General features: G+C 48.6%; 1 protein-coding gene across 14 annotated transcripts in view; it reads left to right on the forward strand.

Annotated features, from left to right (window-relative positions):
* Positions 1-20,349, forward strand: part of MEIOB (meiosis specific with OB-fold) — a 1,496,662-nt gene that overhangs the window by 66,892 nt on the left and 1,409,421 nt on the right. For 9 of the 14 annotated variants that reach the window (XM_078664882.1, XM_078664879.1, XM_078664881.1 and 6 more), the window contains exon 3: positions 13,789-13,846. The exons of the other annotated variants lie outside the window; for them this stretch is intronic. In XM_078664882.1, the coding sequence (XP_078521008.1) occupies positions 13,789-13,846 (58 nt within the window). The remainder of the gene's footprint in view (positions 1-13,788; positions 13,847-20,349) is intronic. 14 annotated transcript variants of the gene reach the window in all.

Genomic DNA, 20,349 nt, shown 5'->3' on the forward strand with positions numbered 1-20,349 from the left:
TGGTCTCCGCTCCAGGGTGGCTGAGTATATGGAAAAGGCATCTAAAAACCTTGAGGCCAGCCAAGAACTCCAAAAAGCTTGGCATGACCAAAAGGCTGTCCTGACTGTGTACAAGCCTGGACAGAAGGTGTGGGTGCTGGAGCCAGTGGCCCCAGCAGCTCTCAAAGACAAATGGTCTGGGCCCCACACAATTGTTGAGCAAAAGGGAGAGGTCACCTACCTGGTGGACCTTGGAACTCCCAGGAGCCCCCTCAGGGTGCTCCATGTAAACAGGCTCAAGGCATATGTCAACAGGAAGGACATGGGCTTGCTCATGGCCACAGATGAGGGACAGGAGGAAGAGAGTGACCCTCTCCCAGACCTGCTCACTCAGAATCCTGATGATGGATCAGTAGATGGTGTTGTCTTTTGTGGCAGCCTCTCTGAACATCAGCAACAGGATTGCAGGCAAGTTCTGCAATCCTTCAGACATATGTTCTCTCTGACACCCAGCCAAACTGATTGGTGTACCCATGAAGTTGACACTGGAGACAGTCTGCCTGTCAAGAGTAAAATCTACAGACAGCCTGATCATGTCAGAGACTGCATCAAAACTGAAGTGCAGAAAATGTTGGAGCTGGGAGTCATTGAGCCCTCAGATAGCCCTTGGGCTAGCCCAGTAGTTCTAGTGCCAAAGCCTCACACCCAGGATGGTAAGAAAGAGAAGAGGTTTTGCGTAGACTACAGAGGTCTCAATGCAGTCACTAAGACTGATGCCCACCCAATACCAAGAGCAGATGAACTTATTGATAGATTGGCTTCTGCCAACTACTTAAGTACATTTGACCTGACAGCTGGGTATTGGCAAATCAGGTTAGCTGAGGAGCCCAAACCCAAGACAGCATTTTCTACCCCTGGTGGGCATTATCAGTTTGTGGTAATGCCCTTTGGTTTGAAAAATGCACCTGCCACCTTCCAAAGGTTGGTGAATCAAGTCCTCACTGGGCTGGATGACTTCTGTGCAGCTTATCTTGACGATATTGCTGTCTTTAGCTCCACCTGGGAGGATCACCTGGTCCACCTGAGGAAAGTGTTAGAGGCACTGCAAAAGGCAGGCCTCACTATCAAGGCCACTAAGTGCCAGATAGGGCAGACACAGGTTGTATTCCTGGGCCACCTTGTAGGTGGAGGCTAGGTTCAGCCATTGGAAAGCAAGATACAGGCCATCAAGGACTGGGCTCCTCCAACCACCCAAACTCAGGTTCGAGCTTTCTTGGGCCTGACTGGTTACTATAGGAAATTTGTCAGAAATTATGGGTCCATTGTGACCCCCCTTAATGACCTGACAAGTAAAAAGATGCCAAAGAAAGTTCAGTGGACAGCAGGCTGTCAAAAAGCATTCAATGACCTAAAGCAGGCCATGTGCACAGCACCTATCCTAAAGAGTTCAGACTACTCCAAGCCATTCATTGTCCAAACAGATGCTTCTGAGTTGGGTGTGGGAGCTGTTCTATCTCAACTGAATTTTGATGGTAATGACCAGCCCATTGCTTTTATTAGCAGAAGGCTGACCCCCAGAGAGAAAAATTGGTCAGCTATTGAGAGGGAGGCCTTTGCTGTGGTTTGGGCCCTGAAGAAGCTGAGGCCATACTTGTTTGGCACTCGCTTCAGAATTCAGACCGACCATAAGCCCCTCTTGTGGCTAAATCAGATGAAGGGTGAAAACCCCAAACTACTTAGGTGGTCCATTTCCCTACAGGGGATGGATTTTACAGTGGAGCATAGACCTGGCACTGATCATGGCAATGCTGATGGGCTCTCCAGGTATTTCCACTTAGAGCAAGAAGACTCACCTGGTCAAGGTTAGTTTATTGTCCCAAAGTTTGGGGGGGGGGGTCATGTAGGAGAGTAGGGTCTGCAATCCTATGATCACCCAGATTTTTGCTTTTTGTTTCACTGGTTTACGACTTTCCCTGGCTGTGGGCCTGCTAATCAGACCCACAGCCTAGCTGTTCTCTCTATTCCAAATTGTACCCAGGTACTGAATTGGCACTGGGCCCTCTCTAAGTCCCTGTACCCAGGGCTGAGGGGTACCCAGAAGTCTCCCAGGGGCTGCAGCATGTATTATGCCACTCCTGGGCTGACTAACCAAACAGACACAACTGGCTGCTTGACAGCTGGGACAAAGTGGTGTACTCACCCTTTGCTTTAGATATAGTATACCTATATCTAAACCTAAATGGACACACAGATCTCCTATCAGTCACTCCTATGGCAGGCCTTGACAATCCTGAAGGCAGAGTGCTTGGAATCGTGTGAGATGGCGCTCTAGCATGAGCTGAGCCTGTCTGCGGCTTTTGGGATCTATCCCTTAGCCGTTTCCATGATATCGCATACCATATACTCTTAAGTGCATTATAATCCTCGCGGTTATATGCCAACTCTGGTATCGCTTTATCAAAACATGTCGAGTAAGGTGTCATACGAATTGGAATACTAACCCCTCGCCAATTCTGGCGACGGGGTTAGCATTCCACCCTTCTAGAGGGACACGACATGTTGGTAATCTGTAACCCCGGTTAAAGTCAGACAGAGCCTTAGCTCCACAAAATGGATGCTGCCACCGAGACACAAGTCTGCCCTCCTGTTGCTGGGAGTCCTCCCAGCGCAGAAGGCAAGGACAAAGGGTTTCCTGTCGGGGGCGGGGCCAGCACCGTCCCAGACAGGATTTTGTGTATCCTAGGTAGGCAGGCCTTTAGAGGAAGGTGACTGCAAGTGGCACCCCGGTGTTCACTGTGCATAGGCCGGCTTGAACCAGTTCCAGGGGCACACCAGACCCTGAGCTGGGGAAAGCCCGCCAAAGGAGAGGGGTGTAACCACCCCCCTCCTAGTCCCACCCATAGGGCAGGACTTAGTCGTGTGCCAGCCCCCTTTTTCAGGATAAAGGTAGGAGCAGGCCCCCTTCCAAATTAGATCAATCTTTGAATCCTGAACCGACCTTCTACACGAAGAACTCAGACTTTTCTCAAGATTTCTCCCTTGTGACTAAGGAGTAGTCACCCTGCAGCAGCAGGCACCAACCAAGCATCGCGGTTTGCTGCAAGTCTCTCCTCCGGATCAAGACTGCTCCAGCACGACGAGAACCGGCTTCCCTGGCACCTCTGACCTCTACCTACATCATCAGTTACGCTGAGATTCGTGGGTGTGACGAGACCTCGAGGGACCGGCCATCCTCAGAACTGCACGACGCTTGTCCAGCACGACCACCGAGTGACCCTCGACTGAGTGCTTTGGGGTAAGAGAAGCCCCGACCCTGAGCAGCTCCAGCACCGAAGTTCAGCCCCCCTGCATCCACGAGATCTGCGTGGGGCCCTTCTGCTCTTTGCTGCTCACCGCGTTGTCCAGGTCGCTTGCCCGTTGGCTAGTGGCCCTTTTATGACGCTTCACGACGACAAACACCGCTGGTCTGGTTGCTCCAGACTGGCCCTTGCTCCCCTCCAACAGAGGAGCACCCCGGACCCTCCTGGTCCACTCCAGACTCTATTTTAGGTCCACCGCGTGGGCTTGAATTTGCCAAGACTTGTTGCCCCAATCCTGGGTCCAGCGACGTCGACAGCAAGTACCTTCGTGGGACAGCTCGCACCTCCATCCTGGTCGCCGACAACGCCTCCTGGTCCGAGAGACTGCAGAGCCCAGCAGCGCCCACTCACCTGGTCGAGGTGACTTCGCCCGGTGCCACTCTGGTACCCACCTAAATCACTGGCTAGTGATTCAGAACTTGGTCCCCTCTGCTTACAGGTCTTCTTCTTCCCTGATCCAGGCTTGGATCTCCACGAACTTTCTTCACTGGTCGCCTGCCAGCAACTTCTTTCTTCAGGCTCCTGGTTCTTCAACGCGGGTTTCCGACGCAACTTCAACCCTATGCAGCCGCAGCCCCTGGGCTAGGTAAACTGAGTACCCCTGTGCTCCAGCATAGTCCAACACCCTAAGTGTTCGGATCCACTCCCGTTTTCGACCCACCTAGTCGGGTTCGCCCGAGAACAGTAACTTTGTCTTTGCTAGCCTCCATAGACTTTTTCCCGCCTTACGCGTGAGAGTTCCCACTCTGCACACGATGTCCACAGGCCTCCTGCTCCTAACCTAAGTGTTTAGTATTGTAGGCCTAGCGATTCTAAAGTCTATGAGAATAGTTACTTACCTGCTAGTAATTCGCATTCCACTTCTTGTGTATATGGTTTTTCGTGCCCCTCGGGCATTTGTGTAAATTGTGCGACTTAAAGTATTTTTATAAGAGTTTTGTTGTGTGCTTAGCTCCCTGACTCGTAAAGAGTTCAGGGTAGTCTTGTTAGAAATAAATACACGTTTATTTTCATAACTTGTGTGGTGTCCTTTCACTTGGTGTTCAAGGGGTAATGTGATGGTAAAACAGCTGGCTTAACACGCCCTCTAGAGTCTTAGCCTTAGACTGCTCGTATCCATGCTACTAGGATAGCTGGTCTATAAGGTTGACTTACAACCAATCATCAATAAGGGTTGTCTGGACTGATATGCAGTGCTCACTATTCTAGTGATCACTATGTATCAGGCCAACTTCTCACAATGACCATGATCCTAATAGCACCGGACTGGCTTCGGCAGTGGTGGTACCCGGACCTTCTACAGCTGTCGGTGTTTCCACCCAGGAGACTGCCCTGCAGGCCAGACCTGTTGACCAAGATGGGGGGGAGATTCTTCACCCCAACCTTCCCTCACTGCACTTAACAGCATGGCTCCTGAGATCATACAATACGGACATTTAAATTTGCCATCTGATTGTATGCACATTTTAAAGGAAGCAAAACGACCCTCCACTAGAACGTCTTATGCGTTTAAGTGGAAGAGGTTTTTTCTTTGGTGCAGAGAACGTCACTTTGATCCCTCTTCAGCACAGGAGGAGGTGATTCTGCCTTACTTGTTGTACTTAGCGAGATCTGGTCTTAAGTATGCTTCAATCAGGGTGCACCTCTCGGCCATTACGGCTTATAGGAAGTCTCCTACTCAGCCCTCCTTCTTCCAGATGGAGGTGGTCAAGGACTTCTTACAGGGGTTGAAGAAAGTGTACCCCCCTGTTTGAAACCCTTCTCCTCCGTGGGAATTAAACCTAGTGTTGTCTAAGTTGATGGGCCCCCCCTTTGAACCCATCCACAGATCTTCCTTGCAACACCTCTCGTGGAAGGCGGCTTTTCTAGTCGCAATTACTTCAGCGCGCAGAGTCAGTGAGATACAGGCGCTGTGTACAAAAGAACCCTACACGGTTTTCCATCACAACAGAGTAGTCTTGAGGGCGCATCCATCCTTTTTACCTAAGATTCTCTGATTTTCATATAAATCAGTCTATTTCTCTTTATTCTTTTTTTCCAAATCCTACGACCCCAGCTGAGCGGTCGCTACACTCTTTAGATCTCAAAAGAGTCCTTAAATTTTATTTGGAAAAGACCAAGGAGAGTAGAAAGACGGACCAATTGTTTATCAACTACGGTCCACTAAGGACGGGTTTCCCAGCTGCCAAAAGATCCATCTCCAGATGGATCGTCTCCTGTATTAAATTGGCTTATCAGCTTGCAGGCAAGCCCTTGCTTTTGTCACCTAAAGCTCACTCTACTAGGGGGAAAGCGGCAACAGTAGCTTTCCTACATGATGTCCCTATGTCAGAGATTTGCAAGGCTGCAACCTGGAGATCAGTTCATACCTTTACAAGGCATTACTGCCTAGAATCTGATTCCAGGACTGATACTCAAGTAGGACAAGCCTCTTTGAGGAATCTATTTGGGTAGTCTGCGGCCTGTACAAGCTTAGTTTTTCTAGGCTTAGTAATGTTATTACTGTATTGTTACTCCTTTGCCCGCAGGGAGATGAGGTGAGGCTCGCTATTCTATTCTAATGCTTATGACTATTGATGAGGATCCCCTGGAAGAGAAGGATTAGTTAGTTACCTGTAATCCTAGTTCTCCAGTATTAGGGGTGTCTTTCATAGATTCACATGCCTGAATCATTCCCCGTCGTCGGAGTAGGAGTCCCACGGTATATAAAAAAGCAATAATATGCCATAAAATATATAGCAAATATCAGAAATACCAAACCAGGAAGTAAAGTAGCACCAGCTACAGTAGAAAAAACTTCCACACTCGTGACTATCTTAGTCATTATGTGTTAGTCCAAACTGCAGCCAATCAGGCGACAGCACCCACCAGAATGTTCTCCCCAGAGGCTCAGGCTCTCAGATTTTCTACCGCACGTCTTGTGAAGGGAGTCTCCCTGAGCTCTGCTCAGTTTTTTCTTCAATAGTTAGTTTCTTCAAGACTTTTCAAATGTCTACTTCTAAATCACTGTTCAGGTCCTGTGATTCTTGTGGGAAACCTAGGCTTTTCAAAGAAGATCCCCACAAAAAATGTTTATATTGCCTTTATCCTGACCATAAGGCAAAGGAGTGCAAGATCTGCCGGACCTTCCCCCCCTAAGACTATCAGGGACAGAGAAGGACGGCTGCTGTTGTGGCTTAACAGACTCAAGGACAAGGACGACCCTTTGTCTGAGGTAGGAAGCATGGCCTCTAGTTCTTCTCGTATTTCCAGTAAGAGGAAGGCTGAAGCTGAAGTTTCATCTCCCAGGGCGAAGGTGGCAAAAGAGGCCCAACCTTCTCTGGATTCTTTTGGGCCTAGTGTTTCAAAAAAGCTTCTTCCAACTGTTAGGATGGATAGTGCGTCCTCTAAGAAGTCTGGGAAATCTACAGTTGCCAAGAAATCTTCAGTCTGTGCCTCCTCGGTTGCCACCTTTGACAATGTCAACGTCAAAAAAGGAGTGTTTCCTCTCATGTGACTACGTCTACCACTTGCACGATGACTTTCTCCTCTCCTAAACCAGCTCTAGTGATGTCTGCGGCTTCTTCTCCTACGCTGGTTCATGTTCAGATCAGGCCTATCTCGTCGTCGAAGATAGTCCCGTCGACGATGGCTAAAGTACCGTCGACGAGTTCCTCGTCTACGATCCTAATGTCGACGGGTGGCTCCCCGTCGACGATGAAAATTGTGCCGTCGGCGATGCTTTCGTCGACGAAGCTCTCGTCGACGGCGTTACCGTCGACGACGAAATCCACGTCGACGAAGCTACCGTCGACGACCCCGTCGACGAAGCTACTGTCGGCGACCCTGTCGACGAAGCTACCGTCGACGACCCCGTCGACGAAATTATCGTCGCCGAAGATATCATCCAAAAAGTCGTCGACGACGAAGATAGATCTACCGTCGACGATGGTTCAGTCGACGAAGCAAAAGGTTCAGAATCAAGAGGCAGGTTCGTCGACGACTGAGGTGCACCCGTCGACGCCACCATTGTCAAGCTGCACTGCCTTAAAAGTCTGGTCAGCACAGCCATCTGGAATACCGTTGCCCTCACCTGCAACTACAGCTACGCTGTTACAGAAACGGGCTACTAATGAGGTAATCCCTTCTACGCTGGTAGTGCCAGAAAAACTTTTGGATTCTGATGAGGAGGGATCCTACGAGGATGAGAACTTTGGAGTGGCCAGAAGTCCGTCTGACCTCCGGATTAAGATTCAGGACGGTGATACGGAAGAAGATATACAAGAGACAGAGCCTTTGTCACAGGAGAACAGGCCTGCTTCCGGCATGCAAATGCCTGAGTAATTATTTCACAATTTGCAATTCATGCTCAGCGACTACTATAGGCGTTTTCCGCCTTCAGAATCAAGTGACTTGCGGGTATCTACGCTAAGGCCTAAAACAGCGACGCCGCTTTCAAAGCGGACACAGCCATTTGGTTCTGAGCCGCTGGAGGAAGGACGTACAGCATTGCCTGCGTCTGAAGTCTTAGCTCCTCAAACAGGGGATGATGAGTACTCTGATAATGAGGAGCAGGAAGAAGGAGAATTGGACAATAAGTCGGAATCGTCGGAGTATGAGGATTACAATGCAAACACACCCTCTCCGGCAGAACCTACAACATCTGAGTCACCTCCCGTGGACATTGCCTCATTCCACAAGATCATGGATAGGGCAACAAAGAGGTTCTTGATAACTATGGAATCGAAACAAGATGAATGCTTCTTGTAAGACTTCAAGTCTTCGCAACAGAAACCGAGTTGGACCATTCCAATCATAGAGTTCATATGGAAGGAAGGACTGAAGATCATGTCCAAACCTAATTCTTTACCAGCAGTGCTCCCGAGAGTGGATAAAAAAATATAGGGCGCCTAATTCATCTCCAGCGTGCCTCATTGGGCAAGCGAAAGCAGACTCTGTGGTAGCACAGGCAGCGCAAAAGAGATCTTCTAATCCATCAGCTCAGGTCTCTGTTCCGCCAGACAAGGACGGGAGACGTCTAGATTCAATCGGGAAAAAAGTTTCTACAATTGCAGCTACGACTATTAAAGTCGCAAACTCTCTGGCCATATTAGGGAGATACGAGAGGCAGATGTGGTCGGACATCTTGCCGTATGTGGACAAACTTCCTGAGCCAGATCGAGCGGAAGCAAAGAAGATCCTTCAGGAAGCAGAGTGTGTCTCATCTGAGATGATTGATGCTGCAGTGGACGTTGCTGCCACAGGTTTTCGTCAGCTAGCGGGTGCAGCTGTCCTCAGGAGGCAAGGATGGTTGAAGGCAACATCCTTTCGGCAGGAGGTCCAAACAAGGATTATAGATATGGCTTATGATGGAGAGTATTTATTTGGAAAGCAGGTAGACGATGCTCTGGAAGCCATCAAGAAAGATACTGAGACAGCACGTTCGCTGGGCACTTTACAATACATGAAGCCTTCCTTTCGTGGAGCAAGAGGAAGAGGAAATTTCTCTAATAGAGGAGGCTATAACCAACAGCGCTCCTATACTTCCGCCCAGGGAAACCAAAGATACCAGCCATATCGTCAACAGACTTACGGGCAGAGAAGAGGAAATTTTTCTCAGTCTCGAGGAAAATCCAACTATCGCGGAAGAGACAATAAAAAGTGAGAAACGCATCCTGCCGCCACTTTGCCCCAACCCAAACCAAATTGGAGGAAAAATATCCCAAAATTACTCAAATTGGTCCAAGATTACCACGGACAAATGGGTTCTGGATGTGGTGGCCAGAGGTCACATTTTGGAATTCGTAAAAACTCCTCCAAATTTGCCCCCAAGAGGACCACCTCCAGCACATCTCAAGGAGCTGTTTGCCCAGATCAACATTATGATTCGGAAAGGAGCAATAGAAAGGGTAACTCATCATCAGAAAGGAAAAGGTTTTTACTCAAGATTTTTCCTTATTCGCAAGAAGTCGGGGGAATGGCGACCCATCCTCGACCTGCGTGCCCTCTCAACTGTCATTCAGGATGCTAACACTGCAAGAAATCCTCCATTTTCTTTCGACGGGAGAGTTTATGGCAACACTCGACCTTCAGGATGCATACTTCCATGTTCCAATTTTTCCCAGGCACCGGAAGTTTCTAAGGTTCAGAGTGGCTGGCAGGGACTTCCAGTTCAAGGTTCTTCCTTTTGGACTGCGCTCAGCCCCCAGAGTGTTCACAAAGATGCTGGCCCCGGTGGCAGCCCACCTTCGATTGCAGTCAATACAGATATATCCATATCTAGACGATTGCCTTATCAAGGCCAGTTCTTTCAACATGGCAAAAACTCACATTCAAAAGACTCTGTCACTGATGCAAAACCTGGGTTTCACAGTGAACTTCCAGAAATCGCACCTAACGCCAGCGAGGAGGAAGACTTTCTTGGGAGCGACACTAGACACCAAGCTCGCCCAAGTATTTATCTCAAAGGAGAGACAGGAAAAGATACAACGGCTGGCTGCTGCACTATTGTTAAAAGGCTGCGTTTCAGTAAGCATGTTCAAGTCCTTCATAGGGATGATTTCTTCCTGTATTCTTCTCACCCCCAACTGTCGTCTTCGGATGAGGCCCCTGCAGGAGGAGCTCAGTCGCCAGTGGATTCAGGTGTCAGGGTCCTTCGAGGACATCATAAAGATAACGCCACGAATGCGAGAAGCGATTCAATGGTGGGGTCAAGGTTGCAACATACAAGTGGGATGCTCTTTCCTCACAGAAGTGCCCAGGTTCATAGTGACAACAGACGCGTCAATGACAGGCTGGGGTGCACACCTCCAGGGCATGACGGTCAGCGGCAAAGGGGACAAAATCCAAATGAAATGGCACATAAACAGGCTCGAATTGCACGCCATCTTTCTAGCCCTGAAGTCCTTTCAGGCGACCCTAGAAGGTGCCACAGTCTTGATCCGGACAGACAACACCACCTGTATGCATTATCTAAACAAGCAGGGGGGCACGAGATCAGCCCGGCTGTCGCAACAGGTACAAGAGATTTGGAGTTGGGCCCTGACTCACAATATCCATCTGTCAGCTGTCCATGTCCCGGGAATCGCGAATGTGTTAGCGGACTCTCTCAGCAGATCCGCAGGTTGCACTCACGAGTGGGAACTAAATCAACCATCTCTAGACCGCATCTTTCAGACATGGGGGGCATCCGGATCTGGACTTGTTCGCGACGCATCAGAACCGGAAATGCCCATACTTTGCAAGCTGGGTTCCCCACAAGGACTCATGCGGGGATGCCCTTTCGATGAGTTGGTTTCAAATATTCGCTTACGCTTTTCCACCGATACCACTGATCCCGAAAGTCATCAAGAAGATGAAGAAGCAACCATGCCGGTTGATCCTGATTGCTCCACGATGGCCCCGGCAATACTGGTTCACCGAGCTGCTCCTTCTCTCGGAATGCAACCCGATCCAACTTCCTCACATTCCGAATCTTCTCTCTACCCACAAGGGCAAGGTGTATCATCCGGACCCGAACTCGCTGAAATTGTCGGCTTGGCTCCTCAGCACATGGAATTTGCACACTTAAACATTCCGCAGGATTGCCAGGAGGTACTGGCGAAGGCCAGAGCTCCATCTACGATCAAAACTTATAAACTTAAGTGGAGGCGTTTCTGTGCATGGTGCCAGTCTAATGGTCTTCATCCCATTCATGCCAAGCCAGAGCAAATTCTACCCTTCTTTTTGCATTTGGCCAGATTGGGTTTGGCGCATTCTACTCTTAAGGTCTTCCTGGCTGCTATTTCCAGATTTTGTCAGGATGGATCGAATTCTTTGTTTTCTGTACGGATTATACAGCAATTCTTTAAAGGATTGTTTCGTATGTTTCCGCCTGTGCGGAAACCTCCTCCTACATGGCATCTTAATGTCGTACTAACTCAGCTCATGCGTCACCCTTTCGAGCCGATTCATAAGGTGGACCTGAAATTTGTTACATGGAAAGTGTCATTGCTACTAGCTTTAACATCTGCTAGAAGGGTTAGCGATATTCAGGCATTCACATCTAGATCGCCTTTCATCCAATTTACCACTGACTCTGTAGTACTACGTACTAATCCAACGTACATGCCAAAAGTGCCTTTGGATTTTCATTTAAATGAGCCGGTTGTCCTCAAGACATTCTTTCCAACCCCGCAGTCTCCGGCTGAACGAGCACTGCATTCGTTGGATATTAGGAGATGCCTCAAATTTTCCCTTTCAAGAACATCTACCATCCGCAAGACAGACCAGCTGTTCGTGGCTTATGGGCGGCAACGCCAGGGCTGTGCAGTTTCAAAACAGACCATTGCCAGATGGGTCTCCTCTACAATTGGACTTTGTCATCAGCAGGCTGGTAGACCCTTACAGGCCTTGCCAAGAGCACATTCTACAATGGCGGTTAGCTCTTCCACTGCCCTTTTTGCTGGTGTGCCTCTTCGACAGATCTGCAGAGCTGCTACGTGGTCTAGCAGGCACACCTTTACTAGACACTACTGTCTAGATTCAGCAGACGACGCAGATGCTTCGGTTGGAAGAGCAGTGCTGCGCAATCTTTTCAAATAAGGTGAGCCTCTGTTTCCACCTCCTCATTTATGCTCTTTAGACGTTTTGGCAGATGTTGATGATTTTTGTTTTACATGTATACTGTATATTTATATATATATATATCACACTCTGACGTCTACGAGCATTATGCTGGGAGTATTGCTTACTATTCTGATTCAGGCATGTGAATCTATGAAAGACACCCCTAATACTGGAGAAGAACAATAGTTACTTACCTGTAAACAGGTGGTTCTCCAGTATTGGTGTCTTTCATAGATTCACATGCAACCCGCCCACTTCCCCCCAGAGACTCACTCAGGCATTATGGGGTTTCACTCCTGTGCGAGAATCTGAGAGCCTGAGCCTCTGGGGAGAACATTCTGGTGGGTGCTGTCGCCTGATTGGCTGCAGTTTGGACTAACACATAATGACTAAGATAGTCACGAGTGTGGAAGTTTTTTCTACTGTAGCTGGTGCTACTTTACTTCCTGGTTTGGTATTTCTGATATTTGCTATATATTTTATGGCATATTATTGCTTTTTTATATACTATGGGACTCCTACTCCGACGACTGGGAATGATTCAGGCATGTGAATCTATGAAAGACACCAATACTGGAGAACCACCTGTTTACAGGTAAGTAACTATTGTTCTTCTCTTCCAGCGGTATCCTCATCAAAGTCATAAGCAACCCACCCGCCTCCCCGGGCAAAGGATCTTTATTACTTTGGAGATATTGTTAACCTATTTGTTTCCATGGTTTTTCAGTCTCCGAAAAGAACAACTGACCCAACTGTCACCCCTGAGGCATGATGGGATACTGGGGGTCATGAGTGCCTTAAAGGCACGGTGTCAGGTATTTGTAGCATGCAGCTACAGGTTAGCTTTTCTGTCTTTTAGACTGTGTGTTTGCAATGCAGCCTGGGAGCTTTCTATGCTTTCAGGAAATAGTAAGAATTTCTACTGCTTTTTCAGCATTAAAACCGTTTCAAAGCAATCTTTGATGCTGTTTCTCATGTTTCTAATGCATATGTTTCATGTATGGTGGAAATTCTTTACAGCATAATCCAGCTCAATGGTTATTTTGGCTGCAATTGCTTGTTTTTTATATATATATATATATATATATATATATATATATATATATATATATATATATATATATATATATATATATATATATATATATATGGGGCACATATAATATAGTGTTTCCGGGGTCCCGCGCATGGGCGGGAATATTCTAATGCTTATGACTTTGATGAGGATACCCCTGGAAGAGAACTAGGATTACAGGTAAGTAACTAATCCTTACTGTCGGTCTCTCAGATGCTGTCCTCTATACTTGCCAGCCTCGCCACTGTGGTTTCTAATTTTTGTTGCATCACAAATTTGATGTCATCCCTATTGAAACTGTGGTTGCCGACATGTAAGAGATATCCTATCAAGACCACATTATATAAGCTGCCAGCATCCAATTGTTTTAGTGTTCCGGCTCTGCATACTTGGTTACTTTCTCAGTTATTTTGAGCAGTCCAGATGCGTTTTGTAATCTGATGCTGATTTCTTACATACTGCTGGAATCTTGCATGCATTTGGAATTTAATTATAACCTACACGTTTTACTGAACCCTACTTCATCTGAGTTGTAAGTAAACTGACAAAGTGCACTATATCATATTGCTTTGTGGAGGTTAACATTCTCTGTGTTGGCATCTACGGATAGTTTCCCCGTATACGTGAATGATTCAGATATACATGACTGTTTGTAATAAATGTTGTTGAATGCTGCTTAAAAGTATGTTTATTAAAAACAGCAAATTGTAACAAACCCATGAAATCTAATTTGTTTCGCACATCTGTTTAATTTTTGCTTTTTTAACTGTTTCTTTTTTTGCTTTTGAGAGCATTTTGGGTGTAGTTATCGGAAAAACAGATGTCCGAGGATTTCCAGACAGAAAGAGTTGAGTACATGTCTTTTGTGTATTTGTGTAGTTCTTCCATGAGGGCAGAACGTTAGTGAATCATCAGTGTAACCTTCCATTGTGTCATAATATTGCTGCTGATGGCAGCTTTGTGTCTAAAAAGAACTAGCTAAAGCTTGGGTATTTTTTTAATTGTATAGGCCTTTCAAATGATGTACAGTTATAACTAAGTTATATTTGTTAGTATAGGTTATATATAGTTAGTATAAGTTCATAATTTTTTAGGCTGCATTGTCATTATGGAGTTATACTGAGTGGAAGTTCCTCACTGAGGAGCCTATTCACAATCTACATATTGTACATAAAGTAGTACTACTCACAGTCCTCCTTTGCTATCTTTTCTAAGCGGAGATCGCGCAAACACGGTAGAGGTCGCTGCACAGGTAAGTATGCAATTTAGGTATAAATGTGGAAGGGATGGGGTGGGTAGAATAAAGGGCACGACTGACTAAACTAATATTATCAAAACCAATAAGTCTTGCCTTTGTGAACTGTTGGCTTTCCCAATGCTTTTGAGGATGCTGTGTAGGATTGGCAAAAAAAAGAAAGAAATCATGTGTGAGGATTTAACAGATGTATAGCGCGTACACATCATGGCACCACTGGTATTGACTCATTCAGTAGTGCACGTTTCACCACTAATGCACCCAAATTTTGAATACTGGTTGGCGTGGGCACCGTTTTCTTAATTTTTTTTGTTTACTGATATAAGATGGCAGACGCCACCTGGAGCTTTAAATAAAAATAAAAAAAGTTTTAAAAAAACCTGTGCACTTTCTTACAAGTGAAGCAGCCCAGCAGCAAATAACAGAAAATATATATATGATTTATTATCTTTTTTAGGTGTCGACTGGCGTCCGCTGCACAGCAGCGCTCGCGCAGGCGAAATCTTATGTTGGGACAGTATGTGCCTTTGTCCCGCCTCTCACTTCCATTGGCTAGCTCCATAAATGGAGGCTAGCCATTGGAAGAGATCTGTTCGTCATTGTCCGTGGCAATTTCTGGGCGTTCCGTACATTTTTTTCCTCTCCGCCCCTTTTAAAACGTCATGCGGGTTTGGGCGGTTGTTTATTTTTTTCTTCTTCCAAGGTTTTTTTTTTTTGTCATTCCTCAAGGCCGACCACTGCCGGAAGAAGTCCAGGTGAGTGCTCCCCTCCCCTCCCGCTGTCCGTGTCCCCCTTCCCGCACTCCCGCTGTCCGTGTCCCCCTTCCCGCCCCCCCTCCCGCAGTCCGTGTGCCTGTTCTCCCCCCCCCCCCCCCTCCCGCTGTCCGTGTCTCCGGCACTACTTGTAAATGCTTGTTGTGCAGTTTCAATCACCCAGCAGCGGGCGAATCAGTCCCCGTCAAAATTAATCTGCAAGACGAATGAATAGTTCTTCCGTTTCATGGACTGTAGCGTCCTCCCGGAGGAGACTTCCCGGCCGAGCCTGACGCACTTTTCCCTGAATATTGGATTTTGGGTTTCCATGTATGTTTTCCACCTGGGATCTGCGGCGCTTGTGTTTTTAGAGAGGTCGCTGTCCGCCGTGTGGGGTCGAGGCGCGCCCCGGCACATCCTCTCTCCCCCTTCTGGATTCAGGGTTTTATTTGCTGTAATCTGCACCCTCATGGAGAGAAGGGTGACCAATTTCCGGACTGCCTCCCCCTGAGCCCCCGAGGACCGCGTCCCCGCCTCACTCGATTTATGGTAAGCACTTCAAGTGGAGAAACCGCTTTAATTTAACATCGCAATATGTGGCCGGCTCGAGGCGCCCGTACAATCAACAGGTAGTGACTGTTTTGACTTTGTTTTAAGTTAATTTGTTGAGAGAGACAGTGTCCCCAAAGCAAGTCGCTGCCTTTAAATGTCGTTTTATTTATATATCTTAATTTACTTAGCATCATCAGGAGAAGCGCTTCTCAGAGAGGTTTCATAGCTAGAGGCACGCAAGACTTTTCTAGTGCTTGGTTACAACAAACCCCGATTGAGGGAAACACAAGGATAATTGGGAACTTTGTGAGCAGGCACGTCTTTTACGAGTAATTCTCTGTTCTGGAGTTTAAAATTGCCTCAGATTCCCGTGAATTGGTTGCCTCCAAAGCTTTGCCATATTGCGGGGGCAGCCCTTGAATGAGAGAGGGCAGGGGGCGCCTCGAGGTGACGGGGCACTTTAAGTCTCGACTTCTTTTCTGAAACTAATGAGAAGGGATGGCGGGTGGGGTGAGGGGATGGCTGGGGTTTCGATAGTGCTGGATTGCGGAGGGGTTTATTCACGGGCTCTCCTTGGCTGACAGATTTTAATTCTAGAAAGAATGGTCCCGGAGTCAGCTTTCAGTTTATCTCAAACCATCTGCTGCTCCTTCCCGTCCTGGGTCCCCGCTCCCGGGGCCTTTGACCCCTTCTGGGGCCATTGTCTGACACAATGGAGGTGATTTATGGCCGTTCGCGGGCAGGCGGGTCACCCCGAAGCCAAATCTAGAGTTTCTGAACACATTCCATGGTCCCTGCACCTCTACAGAGCTGTCGGGGCCGGGGAAGAGTTTGTCGCCCAACACGTCCGTCATCTTTTCAGAAGCATCGGTCTCCGGCAGCCTCCTCACACCTTCCCAGGACAGCACCCCTATCCCTTCAAGCCCCCACTACAGCGCCCCCTCCCTTGCGGCTGGCACTGGGTGACGCTACCCCCTGCCATCCTCCTGCCTGCGAGATCGTTCTGCGGCTTTGACAGGTCGCATTACTCTTCCTAAAAAGCCCGACGCCTCTCTCTGTGCGCAGACCGCGCATGCCACGGCAATTAATGCAAAAAGTATCTTTAATATGGTTATTTTTTAATTCACTATGACATATTTTGAACACGACTTGACGAAGAGGTAAGGGAGAGCGTCACAAGAAACAGCTGAAATGAGATTGACTTCCAAATCTGTAGGGACTGAGCTGCATGACTTCCTCTCCCAGAACTTTACCTGAGCACAGGCAGCGCAGTGCGCATTTCCACGTGTAATCTATCTGGACAGTGAAAGTGCCTTATTGCCATGCTAAAGGCAGTTATGTGGCATAAAAGTGCCAGATAACATAACACATTTTATGTATTAAATCGTGCAGTCAGATTTCTAAGAACCCTTTCAATCAGCTCCCAGCTGTGAACTGACATCCTCACAGCTCTGCCTGTGCTTTGATCCTGGGATAAACTTCCCAAATCAGGTCCGAAGGAGAGTGAAGGTTGGGGGGTCTGTGTGGTGTGCAGATGACTTGAGTAGTGTCTACTTTCTCCTACAGATAAAACACGATCATTTTTCCCACTTACCATCCCACGTCATGAGGTTGTTCCTTGCTCTTACCAAGTAGAATCCACATCACACACCACTTCATGCACAATTTTAGGAAATCCCTTTGAAAAGATCTCGATCTGCACCATAAGGCAAACACGGACTTTTGAAGCAAATGGGCAAAATAAACTTTCCAGAGTGGCATTTGAGGTAATAGCATGTCAATTATCCTGTCTGATTGCTAGAAAGCACTAACGTGGCTATTGCTAGAAAATTGCTTCTATGCTAAATCCATTTTTTTGCATAATGTGTTGCTCTGTGTGTGTTGCTCTGTCTGTGTGTGTGGCTCTGTGTGTGTGGCTCTGTGTGTGTGGCTCTGTGTGTGTGGCTCTGTGTGTGTGGCTCTGTGTGTGTGGCTCTGTGTGTGTGTGGCTCTGTCTGTGTGTGTGTGTGGCTCTGTCTGTGTGTGTGTGTGGCTCTGTCTGTGTGTGTGTGTGGCTCTGTCTGTGTGTGTGTGGCTCTGTCTGTGTGTGTGTGTGTGTGGCTCTGTCTGTGTGTGTGTGGCTCTGTGTGTGTGTGTGTGTGCAAATGCAATAGGTCTCGCATTTGTGAGATTAAGCTATTGGCATTGTAAATGACAATGCCATTTATTTATCTGCTTTAAAAAACAACACATAAATAAAAAATGTGTCATTTACAATGCCAATAGCGCAAACTTTTACAAAGGCGAAACCGTTGCATTGTAAATGCTTGTTCTGTAGTAGGGGATCTCTGTGTATAGTCATAATCTAGTGAATAGTCCCGCCCATGTGCGTGGACCCCGGCAATCAAAAATAATCTCTTAAGTTGTCAGAAAATTGCAGAACTGCAAAGACACTTAAGAGAAAATTTAAAGACAAATAATGCAGCCTATATTCACAGGCTACACTGTCCAGTACTTCAACTAGAAAATTCCACCAAAAATCCACAAACCGCAAAGCCTGTCCAGATTTCCCTTGCTTTAACAGCAAACACCCTCAGAAATGATAGAGAGGAAGGCATGGACAGACAAGCCCCATAGGCTGCCATTATGTGGCTTAAGTAGGATACTGTGCCTTTAAGAGAACCTTCCAGAACTTTCTCCCAGTATCCCAGAATGCATAGCAGGGCCAACTTACTTTCAGTTCTTTTTTCCAGCTCCTGCTTACAGGACCCTGTGCATTGAGCTCTCCCTTTTTCAAGGGTTTATTGGATTTTTTTTGTGCACTTTTTGGATTTAAAAGTGTTCTCATTTGATTCTTGGTGTTTCCTTGTCACTTCTGTGTGTTTGTTCAGGCTTTTAGGGATCTAAAATGCCTGCTTTATTCGACAAGTGCCCAGCATGTGGAAGGAAGAAGGCCAAGACTGATCCACACGACGTCTGCATTATTTGCCTCCCTGATGAACATGTCCCTGAAGATTGTGACATCTGCCAGGGCTTTTCTACAAGGACCCTGAGGGAAAGGCAGAAGATTAGGCTCCAAGGCCTGGAAGAGAGGCGACTGCAGGCTGCAGGTGGGTCTGGGCAGGCTGGGAAGGTTCCCTCTGCCCCTGCTGAGGCCTCTGGGGGGGCTCCCCAGAGGCAGGAAGACCAGCAAAAGGTCCCGGTCTCCGTCGACGTCGATAGCATCGACGACGACGTCGAGAGGGATGACGGCGGTGTGTTCCCCTTCTCCCCGGGGCTCCGGGTCGAGACCGCGTGGAAGATCGACGTCGAGAGGCCTGGCCAGGCCGCCGTCTAAGTCACCGCCGGCGTCGTCGTCGAAGTCGAGGCATCGCCGTCGACGAAGACACCGGCGCTCGCCGTCGAAGCGACACCGCCGGTCGCCGTCGACCAGTTCGGCGTCGAGGGGATCCTCTGCGTCGAGGGCCGTGAGGAAACGGTCGTCGAGGAGAAAGAGTCGACGCTCGCCGTCGAGGTCTGACCGCTCGTCGTCGAGGGGGCGACGATCGGCGTCGAGGAAGAAACACTCGACGTCGAGGAGACGGCGTTCGACGCCAGAGTCGAGGGATCGCCGTTCCATGCCTGAAAAACGACGCTAGACGTCGAGCAGGAAGAGATCAGCGTCTCCAAGGATCTCAACCTCCTCTAAGAGGCGCAGGAGGGATTCTGGCGCCAAAAGTCACGCTGGATCTGGTGAAGCGCGTAGGAGGCGTCGCTCACGCTCTGGAGGGTCTGGATCACAGGCCCCTCCCTCGAAGAAGTCAGCGGGCACGGTGTACTCGGTGGTATATACACCGCCAAGGCCTTTGACCCCTCCTCCTCTACCGAAGGAGGCTCCTCCGGCTAAGCCGCCGCTCCCCTCCCTGCCTCCGCCGTCTCCTGCGGGGCAGCCTCCGCCGCCGGTCCCTCCTCATAGGCCGCCGAGGTCGGTGTCACTGCCTCTGCTTCTGACACCTCCTAAGGGTACGCCTACCCCGAAGCCCCAGGAGAGGCCACGGAAGACTCCTCCACGGAAACCGGTGGAGCGCCCACGTGCTGGGAGGTCGCGCTCCCGCTCCAGGAGAAGGGAACGTTCGCGTCACAGGTCTTCCACACGATCTAGACGGCGCCACAGGAGACACGGGTCTCCTTCACGGACCGGGTCGTCTGGGACCAGGGACTACTCCCCGACCTTGTCAGATTCCCCGGACACGAGGGTTTCACCGGTCGACGATCTGGTGTCCTTCCAGGACGTGCTGTTACGGGGTGCGGCGAAATTGGGCATTACTTTGACGGTACCCACTCCGAAGACTTTGGTCCTCTTCGAGACGCTCCATCAGAAGCATTTGTCTCGGCCGTTACTACCACTGGTGCCGGGCCTGGAAGAGCCGGCCCTGGATCTTTTCCTCACTCCAGCGGTGACTAAGGCGGCACCTTCCAGACTGCAGAAGAAGTACCGGGCTCCGGGCTCCGGACCCGGCCTTTCTAAGGCTGGAGCCCCCTCCAGACTCGGTGATTGTGACGGCGGCGCGCAAACAGCATGCCACCACGCCTTCCTCCACAGTTCCGCCAGATAAGGAATCTAGGTGGTTGGATTCATCTGGGAGAAGAGTTTGTGGGACCTCGGCGACCTCAATGAAGGCTGCTAGTGCCACTGCCTTGTTGGGTCGGTATGACAGAGCCCTCTGGGAATCCCTTCAACAATTTGTGGAGCTTCTTCCGCAGGACAAGCGGGAAGACTTCCAGGAGGTGCTTAACGAAGGGATGTTGGTGGCGAATGAAGTCATCAGCGCT

The sequence above is a fragment of the Lissotriton helveticus genome, chromosome 10, assembly GCF_964261635.1.
Source record: "Lissotriton helveticus chromosome 10, aLisHel1.1, whole genome shotgun sequence".
Lineage (NCBI taxonomy): Eukaryota > Metazoa > Chordata > Amphibia > Caudata > Salamandridae > Lissotriton > Lissotriton helveticus.